The sequence below is a fragment of the Phyllobates terribilis genome, unplaced genomic scaffold, assembly GCF_046119375.1.
Source record: "Phyllobates terribilis strain yellow unplaced genomic scaffold, ASM4611937v1 Scaffold_2__4_contigs__length_985480577, whole genome shotgun sequence".
Taxonomy (NCBI): Eukaryota; Metazoa; Chordata; class Amphibia; order Anura; family Dendrobatidae; genus Phyllobates; species Phyllobates terribilis.
The window spans coordinates 49957075-49969336 of record NW_027362762.1 but is presented as its reverse complement, the minus strand read 5'-3'; the positions used below and the strand labels follow the sequence as shown (position 1 = coordinate 49969336).

Genomic DNA, 12262 nt, shown 5'->3' with positions numbered 1-12262 from the left:
ACTCCAGAGCTGCACTCACTATTCTGCTGGTGAAGTCGCTGTGTACATACATTACATTACTGATCCTGTACTGATCCTGAGATACATCCTGTATTATACTCCAGAGCTGCACTCACTATTCTGCTGGTGCAGTCACTGTGTACATACATTACATTACTGATCCTGAGTTACCTCCTGTATTATACTCCAGAGCTGCACTCACTATTCTGCTGGCGCAGTCACTGTGTACATACATTACATTACTGATCCTGAGTTACCTCCTGTATTATACTCCAGAGCTGCACTCACTATTCTGCTGGTGCAGTCACTGTGTACATACATTACATTACTGATCCTGAGTTACCTCCTGTATTATACTCCAGAGCTGCACTCACTATTCTGCTGGTGCAGTCACTGTGTACATACATTACATTACTGATCCTGAGTTACCTCCTGTATTATACTCCAGAGCTGCACTCACTATTCTGCTGGTGCAGTCACTGTGTACATACATTACATTACTGATCCTGAGTTACATCCTGTATTATACTCCAGAGCTGCACTCACTATTCTGCTGGTGCAGTCACTGTGTACATACATTACATTACTGATCCTGAGTTACCTCCTGTATTATACTCCAGAGCTGCACTCACTATTCTGCTGGTGCAGTCACTGTGTACATACATTACATTACTGATCCTGAGTTACATCCTGTATTATACTCCAGAGCTGCACTCACTATTCTGCTGGTGAAGTCGCTGTGTACATACATTACATTACTGATCCTGTACTGATCCTGAGATACATCCTGTATTATACTCCAGAGCTGCACTCACTATTCTGCTGGTGCAGTCACTGTGTACATACATTACATTACTGATCCTGAGTTACCTCCTGTATTATACTCCAGAGCTGCACTCACTATTCTGCTGGTGCAGTCACTGTGTACATACATTACATTACTGATCCTGAGTTACCTCCTGTATTATACTCCAGAGCTGCACTCACTATTCTGCTGGTGCAGTCACTGTGTACATACATTACATTACTGATCCTGAGTTACCTCCTGTATTATACTCCAGAGCTGCACTCACTATTCTGCTGGTGCAGTCACTGTGTACATACATTACATTACTGATCCTGAGTTACATCCTGTATTATACTCCAGAGCTGCACTCACTATTCTGCTGGTGCAGTCACTGTGTACATACATTACATTACTGATCCTGCATTACATCCTGTATTATACTCCAGAGCTGCACACACTATTCTGCTGGTGCAGTCACTGTGTACATACATTACATTACTGATCCTGAGTTACCTCCTGTATTATACTCCAGAGCTGCACTCACTATTCTGCTGGTGCAGTCACTGTGTACATACATTACATTACTGATCCTGAGTTACCTCCTGTATTATACTCCAGAGCTGCACTCACTATTCTGCTGGTGCAGTCACTATGTACATACATTACATTACTGATCCTGAGTTACCTCCTGTATTATACTCCAGAGCTGCACTCACTATTCTGCTGGTGCAGTCACTGTGTACATACATTACATTACTGATCCTGAGTTACCTCCTGTATTATACTCCAGAGCTGCACTCACTATTCTGCTGGTGCAGTCACTGTGTACATACATTACATTACTGATCCTGAGTTACCTCCTGTATTATACTCCAGAGCTGCACTCACTATTCTAACCCCCATTCTCCTCGGAGACTCAGTTACTTTATTAATATAAACATAAGATTCAAACTTCAGAATTTTTCTCAATTATATATTTTTTCAAATTCAAAAATGTCAGAACAATTTGGGACGTCGTCATTTAAGTTAAATAAATAAAGTTACATTTGCTGTTAACTCCCGGCGGTTCCTCTACGACTCTGGGATTAGGAATATATTATAATCTGCTTCATAGAGTTGATATAAAACGTTGCGTTCTCCGGCAGTTTCCGGCCTCGTCTCTCTCGTGTTGTCGTTGTTCGGTGGCTCCGACCTGATTCTAAACACTGATAATGGACATGACATGGGACTTCTGCGAAGTACCAAGGGTCCATCCAAATACAGCGCCCCCTATAGTGCGGCGAGCGTGTCTGCGCCCTCACAGGTAGTCGTCCTCGCTGGATGAGGTGTTTGAACCTTCAGTCTCTGAATCAGATGAGATTTGGGATTCAGCCCTGCTCATGTTCCAGACTTGGGGGGAGAACGTCTTACCCCAGCTACATGGATACCCCACGGACTTCAGGCAGCGGATCAAGTCCAGCACAAGATGCCAGCGCTCCCTCTCAGTTCACTTGCTGCCTTTAGCCCCTCGCTGCTTGCTCATGGACGTCAGCATCTGGCTGATGTAGGAGGTCAGCAGGTCGTCCATCTTGTAGCCCTGGAAAGAAGGAAATTGCTAAATTAATATCTGAGCCAACAAAGAATGGCGACCACTAAGAGACCAATATGCTCTACACCAGGGGTGGGCAACTAGGTTTCCCGAGGGGCCACGAGAGACCGTGACTGTTATGGACGCCGAACCAATAGGCTGAAATTAATTCTGCTCAATATTAATATTAACGTATTATAATTATTTTATATTGATATTAACTGTATCACTTAATATTGAGCAGAAGTATGCTGACATCCCCATATGTACTCTATGAGCCCCCACACAGCCCCCTATATACCGTATGAGCATACACACAGCCCCCTATATACCATATGAGCCCCCACTAGATACAGTATGAATACCCACATAACCCATCTATATACAATATGAGCCCCCACATAGCCCCTCTATATATAGTATGAGCCCCCACATAGCCCCTCTATATACAGTATTAACCCCCACATAACCCATCTATATACAATATGAGCCCCCACTAGATACAGTATGAATCCCCACATAACCCATCTATATACAATATGAGCCCCCACATAGCTCCTCTATATATAGTATGAGCCCCCACATAGCCCCTCTATATACAGTATGAACCCCCACAGAGCCCCTCTATATACAATATAAGCCCCCACATAGCCCCTCTATATATAGTATGAGCATACACACAGCCCCCTATATACCATATGAACCCCCACATAACCCATCTATATACAATATGAGCCCCCACATAGCCCCTCTATATATAGTATGAGCCCCCACATATCCCCTCTATATACAATATGAGCCCCCACATAGCCCATCTATATATAGTATGAGCCCCCACATAGCCTCCCCATATATAGTATGAGCCCCCACATAGCCCCTCTACATACAGTATGAGCCCCGAGATGGCCTTAGTATATACAGTATGAGCCTCCATATACTGTAGCCCCCTGTATACAGTGTGAACCACCACATATCGCCTTGTATATAGTGTGAGCCCCCACATAGCCCCCTGTATACAGTGTGAGCCCCCACATATCCTCCTATATACAGTATGAGTCCCCATATACTGTAGTCCTCTGTATACAGTGTGAGCTTCACATATCCCCTGTATACAGTGTAATCCCCCACATAGTCTCCCTATATACAATATGAGCCTTAACCTAGCCCCCTGTATACTTTCTGAGTCCCCACATAGCCTCCTATATACAGTATGTGTGGCGCCCCTGAGGGTTCAGTCGCCACAGGGGTACTGCACCTCAGCTAGAGGTGTGGTATCTCCTCTTCCAGGTAAGGATGGAGCATTTCTCAGGACCCCACTTCACCACCCAACACTACACCACTCCTGTCCTGTAGGGGGCCTAAATGCACCAGGGTGCTGCCCCGGCCCGGGATAGAGGAGATGGGGGGAACCAAAGATAGGGGGAACCAGGTAGTGGGTGAGGGTGGAGGACACACTTTTAGGATGCACTAATAGCATCATATTTAACCAACGGCCATCTTAAGTTCAAGGTCTTTGATTGTGATCTTCATCACTGAACGTGGTTTTCTGTGTGAACCTGCAGCTGATTGGAGATACACGGTCCTCGTACTCTGGCCTTGAGACGAGGAGCGGGTCAGAGTTAACCGCTGTCTCTACCCGGTCAAGGTCCTGACCTAAGAAGGCCTTGGAGGGGAGCGGAGGAGATAGGCTCCACAGGCAAAAGGATCCCAGGGGGATACTGACGGAGCGGCACACGCCACCTGTATTTCTTCACTCTGGCCTAGTCAGAGGGACTCCTGCCGCAAGAGGGGTGACCGGCCCCCGATATCTGACTGTGTACTTCACGTCACTGTTGGAAAAGCCCGGCGGCTTAGTGGATCCCGGAGGGGGACACAAGCGGGAGGAGAAAGAGAGGGAGAAGGAGAGGAACACACCAATGGGGTCTCGACAGGTGCTCCTGATCTATCTGGAAAGTGCTGGACCCCCTTCCCGGCGGTCGCAGCACGCCGCGAGGAGCAGAGAGAAGCTTTGCGGCTAAAGTTCATCTTAATGTGAGTAAAAACCCTGGATGACTTCACACCCCGCTTCAGCCTGTTATTTCCTGCGCGGCACTGCACCCACCATCCTTCCTCACACTGCCCTGAGGCCTGCTCCACCTGCGGGGAGCCATCCCATCTTAGCTGTCCGTAACACCCGCCTCAGTGGACTGAAACAGCGCTGGTGTCCATCACCGGAAACCGTAGGTGGCGTAGTCGGAAAATTACCACTCAACCCTGAAAGCCCATTAAATCTTTTATGTGACCGCCCTGGGCACGGACCGGGTCCGGGCCACGACTGCATCCCCTCAACATCTGACCCGGCTCTGAGTAACCCCACTTCCCAGGGTGAGGGCTGTGAGCGTCACAACTTGGCGTAGTCGGCAGGATTGCGTGCCCGCAGCAACGGAAGAAGTTACCCCCATTGCCTTTTCACTGAAAGACTGTCGTTTCACATTCCATGTGGCGCCCACCCAAGAAGAACGGATGCCATTATGTGCCAAAACAACAGCAACCAAAGTCTTCCCATCGTGGGCCTGGCTCCACAATGGCGCCAAAAATGCATTCCGCCCCCTTCAGCAGAGACAGTCCGCAAGGTAATGTCCGTCAAAGAGGATGGGATGTCCCTGGGAGTGCCCGTCAGCCAGCCGCCCTGGAGCCGCCCCAAAAAGAGGAGGAGACGAAAGCAACAACGAGGTGTGGCCGCAACAATCCGAGACACACCACACCTGGCAGCGAGAATGGACGCAGCGCAGGAGAAACCATCTGATGCTGGCCAACGAGCTGCTACCTTCCATGGCTTGGGAGGAATGTACCTAACCCCGGAGGAGGCAGAGTTCCTCCGTGGAGAGACACAGGACCTGACCCGGAGGGTTTAAGAGGCACAGCGATCGGTGTCCGCGGCATGGCGGGAAGGAAAGGTTGCAGAAGATCCATTCCTGCCGCCAAGGTGCTGCAAGCCAGTCTAGCGGAGCAGCAACCCAGGAGGAGGAAACCCCAGAGGCCGCGTGCAGCCCAGGCTCGGGTAAGCTACAAGCCCCTGTCCCGGGCGCGAGGCGCACGGAGGCCTTCGTGGATCTGATGCCAGCGCCCCTGCCCCCGGGTGCCGTTGTATGGGAGCAGCCTTACACTCCGGAGTTGGAGGCCCAAGTGACGGTCACCGCCGGAGGCCGCCTGCATTGCCTCCCGACTCCCGGTCCAGAGGAGCCTGTGCCTGCTGGGGATTCCACCAACCCCAACCCGGACTGGTCCGCGTCACCTGAGGACCTGCAGCAACCCCTGCTGTCGCCGCTGCCAACGCCTCCGGTCACTTGCCCAGCAGCGGAGGAGATGGCTTGGGACAACCAGGGGGGGGACCTGATGGGCTTCCCCCAGGAGACCAGGGCTGAAGCGCGGAGGCGGGAGGACTTCTGTCGCAGGGAGCTCCTCCAGCTGGATAAAGAGCGGCGGGAGAGGCGAGTCCGCTGCGAGCGCCTAGAGGTACGTGCGAAGGCCGCAAAGTCCAAGGCCCGCCAGGAGGAGGCCGCCCATCCAAGCCCCCGGAAGGAAGGGGTGATTGTCCGCTTCCACCAGGAGGCGGGATGGGGCTTCATCAGGAGCCCCCAGTTTGCTCAGGATGTGTTTGTAAACCGTCGTGATGTGGAGCCACAACTGAAGAGGGATCACCCTGGCCGGAACCTCTACCCGGGTGATCTGGTTTCATACACCCGCCATCACGGGGTGCGGGGGTGGTACGCCCTGGACATTCACAGAGTGTTCCGGGGTGATGCCCCTGCGCACCTGCCGGTAGAGGACCGGTCTGGCTCTGTTGGGAAGAATGAGCCTTTTCCCAAGTGGAGGTACCTGGACTGAGCGGCCCCGGAGGCTGTACCTTACAGTTAAATTGTTTTTTGTTCAATAATGTTTCCCTCCCGGTATAAAGAGACATTTGTCCCTGCGGACTGGCAGTAGACAGACTCTTCTACTTCTTGTATATAGTTTATGCATCTATTTAGGTGCTCCCTATTGGTTTTATACAAAACCGCATCTACTACTACCTCAGACTTCAGAAGCAAAACCTGTCGGGAGTGGCTCTACTGGAGGTCCAACTCAGGATCTCCATGCCCTGCAGTCACCCCAGGGCCTACGTTGAGGGTTTGGGACAGGTCCCTCATGCTGCTGAACTGACACTTTCTACAATGTTTTCTACTGATCTGTCTACATGCATAATGTCTCTTCAATGTTTTTCTACATTTATATTTATATATATTTTATGCAACGTTTAAAGTGCCCTTACCTCCCATAAAGGGAAGATCGTTTTATTGTTATTGTTATACAAAAATGTGAAATGTCTGTACCACTTTTTACTCTTTTGCAGCCCGCGGACGTGCTGTGTTTCACCAGGGGGGAATGTGGCGCCCCTGAGGGTTCAGTCGCTACAGGGGTACTGCACCTCAGATAGAGGTGTGGTATCTCCTCTTCCAGGTAAGGATGGAGCATTTCTCAGGACCCTTCTTCATCACTCAACACTACACCACTCCTGTCCTGTAGGGGGCCTAAATGCACCAGGGTGCTGCCCCGGCCCGGGATAGAGGAGATGGGGGGAACCAAAGATAGGGGGAACCATGTAGTGGGTGAGGGTGGAGGACACACTTTTAGGATGCACTAATAGCATCATATTTAACCAACGGCCATCTTAAGTTCAAGGTCTTTGATTGTGATCTTCATCACTGAACGTGGCTTTCTGTTAGAACCTGCAGCTGATTGGAGATACACGGTCCTCGTACTCTGGCCTTGAGACGAGGAGCGGGTCTGAGTTAACGGCTGTCTCTACCGGTCAAGGTCCCTACCTAAGAAGGCCTGGAGGGGAGCGGAGGAGACAAGCTCCACAGGCAAAAGGATCCCAGGGAGATACGGACGGAGTGGCATACGCCCCCTGTATTTCTTCACTCTGGCCAAGCCAGAGGGACTCCTGCTGCAAGAGGGGTGACCGGCCCCCGATATCTGACTCTGTTACTTCACGTCACTGTTGGAAAAGCCCGGGGGCTTAGTGGATCCCGGAGGGGGACACAAGCGGGACGAGAAGGAGAAAGAGAGGGAGAAGGAGAGGAACACACCAACGGGGTCTCGACAGGTGCTCCTGATCTATCTGGAAAGTGCTGGACCCCCTTCCCGGTGGTCGCAGCACGCCGCGAGGAGCAGAGAGAAGCTTTGCGGCTAAAGTTCATCTTAATGTGAGTAAAAACCCTGGATGACTTCACACCCCGCTTCAGCCTGTTATTTCCTGCGCGGCACTGCACCCACCATCCTTCCTCACACTGCCCTGAGGCCTGCTCCACCTGCGGGGAGCCGTCCCATCTTAGCTGTCCGTAACACCCGCCTCAGTGGACTGAAACAGCGCTGGTGTCCATCACCGGAAACCGTAGGTGGCGTAGTCGGAAAATTACCACTCAACCCTGAAAGCCCATTAAATCTTTTATGTGACCGCCCTGGGCACGGACCGGGTCCGGGCCACGAATGCATCCCCTCAACATCTGACCCGGCTCCGAGTAACCCCACTTCCCAGGGTGAGGGCTGTGAGCGTCACATATGAACACCCACATATCCCTCTATATACTGATGAAGAGGTAGTTATCCAGCAACTCGTGAAAGTAACTTAAAAAATAGCCTTTATTTTGAAAAAATTAAAACCATGAGACCATGGTGCAAATAAAAGCGTACAGAGGCTGACGCGTTTCGGATACGTAGATCCTTATTCATAGGTGAGCTGAAATATTTTTTCTACATTACCCTCTATATACTGTATGAGCACTCACGTAGACCCCTATATACAGTAAGAGCCCCCCATATAGCCCCCTGAAGGATGCGGATGGCGGTGGCAGTGGACAGACGGCGGATAACGGCATAGTAACATAGTTTTTAAGGTTGAAGGAAGACCAAGTCCATCTAGTTCACCCCGTAGCCAAACATGTTGATCCAGAGGAAGGCAAAAAAAATATATAGTATGGTGCGGCCCGTGGGCCACTGTTTCAGCCCTTCGGGTGTCTCGGGCCGCGGCCCGGGCAGGAACAGCCAAAGTGTCGGATTTGGCCGTGGGCCACAGTTTGCCCAGATAAGCCCTGCACTTACCAGCGAGGTCTCGCACAGCAGTTTGCTGCCTCTCACCAGGTTCCCGATGGTTATGTGGAAGTACGTGTTCCCACTGCTCCAGTTCGAGATCTTTGTGAAAGGATGTGTGGCCAAGATGTCCTGCAAGAGACGCCACGGCTGAGGTTAGAGGAGGAGCGGGACACGGCAATAATCTCCCCGTCTTACCAGGGCGCGTTTTTTGGGTTCGGCAGAAAAAAAAAACATAAAAAGAAATGCAGTGAGAAGATACAAAACTGTCTGAGGGCGTACTCACACAGAGCTTTTCAATGCGGATTCTGCACCAAAATCCCCCTCAAAGAACCCGCTTCAAATCTGCTTGTAAAAAAGCTTCCCATTCCGTTGAATAAAAATGCGACGATAGCGCACAGGTGGCGCTTTTTAATGCGCGGTAGGAAAAGTGTCATTTCTTTGGCATTTTCCAAACAAAATAGAGGCAAAATGAGCGTTTGTTTTTTGGCTAGGAATCATCGCAGCCTATTGATACACCATCATTATAATAAAAAAAAAAAAGAAAAAAGCATCAAATTCCTCACCAAAACAACCCCAAAAGTCTTTTAAAGTGAATTTTTTTTCTGGCAGAAAAATCCACGTTAAAAAAAACTGCATCAAAAATACACAAAAAAAGGAGGCAAAAAAAGATTTGTAAGCATTTTTATGTAGGAGATAATGTTCTGCTTTTGTTGATTTAGGAGTCACATTTGGAGCATTTTTTAAGAAGAACTGACAGGTTTCTACTTTCTCTACGTGGAAAAAAAAAAGCACCATGTGCGCGATAGAGCAATGAGTAGGAAATTTATTCAAAGAGTATTTGAAATCTTTTGTTTTCTTGGGGGTTTTGGAGCAGAATGCCTCGAATATGGACCTAAAAAACATTCTTAGGGTCAGAGGGTTTTTTTCACTTGGAATTTCCGGCTGAAATATACAGTTTAAGAAGCACATAAATAAATGATTTTTCTGGAGTGTTTTGTGGCACTTTTTTTTGTGACTTCAGGCTTTTTCTATGACACACAGACCCCTCTGAACTGGGGAGCAGAAAGGAATAGCGCACAGTATCCCGCACCTTCGTCTTCGGGTCGATCAGGCTGACGCCATGCTTGTTAATTGCTATCAGGAGGATTTCAGGAAAGTGCGGCTCGGTGGTTTGCTGATGAAAAAAAAAAACTAGTTATTTCCTATAATTTCTCTTGTTAAACCCAGCGCTGACTTTTGTCATAAATGGGCGCTGCACTTTGTAACTGGCGGCTCTATAGGGCAAAATATAATCTCTTAGTACAGCTGATGTGCCGATCATGGCTACCACACCTTACCTTCACCTCAAAGAAAGCTGAACCAAACGTTGGCCACTTAAAGATAATCTTCAGAAAGGCAACCTTGGATTCTTCTCGCGTCTTGCCGGCGTGTTTATTGAAGTAGGCAATAATGGACTGTAGGGCGGAAATAAAAAGAGCGTCACTGCAGTTACCTCTGCCGACGGTGACATTGCCATACGAGGTACCTACAGCCACCACTAGGGGGAGCTCACTACATACAGATTTATACAGTCACCACTAGAGGGAGCTCACTACATACAGATTTATACAGTCACCACTAGAGGGAGCTCACTACATACAGATTTATACAGCCACCAGTAGGGGGAGCTCACTACATACAGATTTATACAGCCACCACTAGGGGGAGCTTACTACATACAGATTTATACAGCCACCACTAGAGGGAGCTCACTACATACAGATTTATACAGCCACCACTAGAGGGAGCTCACTACATACAGATGTATACAGTCACCACTAGAGGGAGCTCACTACATACAGATTTATACAGCCACCACTAGGGGGAGTTAACTACATACAGATTTATACAGTCACCACTAGAGGGAGCTCACTACATACAGATTTATACAGCCACCACTAGGGGGAGCTCACTGCATACAGATTTATACAGCCACCACTAGAGGAAGCTCACTACATACAGATTTATACAGTCACCACTAGGGGGAGCTCACTACATACAGATTTATACAGCCACCACTAGGGGGAGCTCACTACATACAGATTTATACAGTCACCACTAGAGGGAGCTCACTACATACAGATTTATACAGTCACCACTAGAGGGAGCTCACTACATACAGATTTATACAGTCACCACTAGAGGGAGCTCACTACATACAGATTTATACAGTCACCACTAGAGGGAGCTCACTACATACAGATTTATACAGCCACCACTAGGGAGAGCTCCCTACATACAGATTTATACAGCCACCACTAGGGGGAGCTCACTACATACAGATTTATACAGCCACCACTAGGGGGAGCTCACTACATACAGATTTTTACAGCCACCACTAGAGGGAGCTCACTATATACAGATGTATACAGTCACCACTAGAGGGAGCTCACTACATACAGATTTATACAGCCACCACTAGGGAGAGCTCCCTACATACAGATTTATACAGCCACCACTAGGGGGAGCTCACTACATACAGATTTATACAGCCACCACTAGGGGGAGCTCACTACATACAGATTTTTACAGCCACCACTAGAGGGAGCTCACTATATACAGATTTATACAGCCACCACTAGAGGGAGCTCACTGCATACAGATTTATACAGCCACCACTAGAGGGAGCTCACTACATACAGATTTATACAGCCACCACTAGGGGGAGCTCACTACATACAGATTTATACAGCCACCACTAGAGGGAGCTCACTACATACAGATTTATACAGTCACCACTAGGGGGAGCTCACTACATACAGATTTATACAGCCACCACTAGGGGGAGCTCACTACATACAGATTTATACAGTCACCACTAGAGGGAGCTCACTACATACAGATTATACAGTCACCACTAGAGGGAGCTCACTACATACAGATTTATACAGCCACCACTAGAGGGAGCTCACTACATACAGATTTATACAGCCACCACTAGGGAGAGCTCACTACATACAGATTTATACAGCCACCACTAGAGGGAGCTCACTACATACAGATTTATACAGCCACCACTAGGGGGAGCTCACTACATACAGATTTATACAGCCACCACTAGGGGGAGCTCACTACATACAGATTTATACAGTCACCAATAGAGGAAGCTCACTACATACAGATTTATACAGTCACCACTAGAGGGAGCTCACTACATACAGATTTATACAGCCACCACTATTGGGAGCTCACTACATACAGATTTATACAGTCACCACTAGAGGGAGCTCACTACATACAGATTTATACAGTCACCACTAGAGGGAGCTCACTACATACAGATTTATACAGCCACCACTAGGAGGAGCTCACTACATACAGATTTATACAGCCACCACTAGGGGGAGCTCACTACATACAGATTTATACAGTCACCACTAGAGGAAGCTCACTACATACAGATTTATACAGCCACCACTAGGAGGAGCTCACTACATACAGATTTATACAGTCACCACTATTGGGAGCTCACTACATACAGATTTATACAGCCACCACAAGGGGGAGCTCACTACATACAGATTTTTACAGCCACCACTAGAGGGAGCTCACTATATACAGATTTATACAGCCACCACTAGGGGGAGCTCACTGCATACAGATTTATACAACCACCACTGGAGGGAGCTCACTACATACAGATTTATACAGCCACCACTGGAGGGAGCTCACTACATACAGATGTATACAGCCACCACTAGAGGGAGCTCACTACATACAGATGTATACAGTCACCACTAGAGGGAGCTCACTAC

General features: G+C 48.7%; 1 protein-coding gene across 5 annotated transcripts in view; it reads right to left on the bottom strand.

Annotated features, from left to right (window-relative positions):
* Positions 1 to 1746: 1746 nt before the first annotated feature.
* The window catches only part of MYO7A (myosin VIIA), a 454077-nt gene continuing 443561 nt past the window's right edge, over positions 1747 to 12262 (bottom strand). For all 5 annotated transcript variants that reach the window (XM_073661638.1, XM_073661622.1, XM_073661633.1 and 2 more), the window contains 4 exons: positions 9806 to 9922; positions 9559 to 9642; positions 8478 to 8597; positions 1747 to 2363 (listed from right to left, as the gene is read on the bottom strand). In XM_073661638.1, coding sequence (XP_073517739.1) covers positions 2274 to 2363; positions 8478 to 8597; positions 9559 to 9642; positions 9806 to 9922 — 411 coding nt within the window. In that variant the 3' untranslated portion in view covers positions 1747 to 2273. The remainder of the gene's footprint in view (positions 2364 to 8477; positions 8598 to 9558; positions 9643 to 9805; positions 9923 to 12262) is intronic.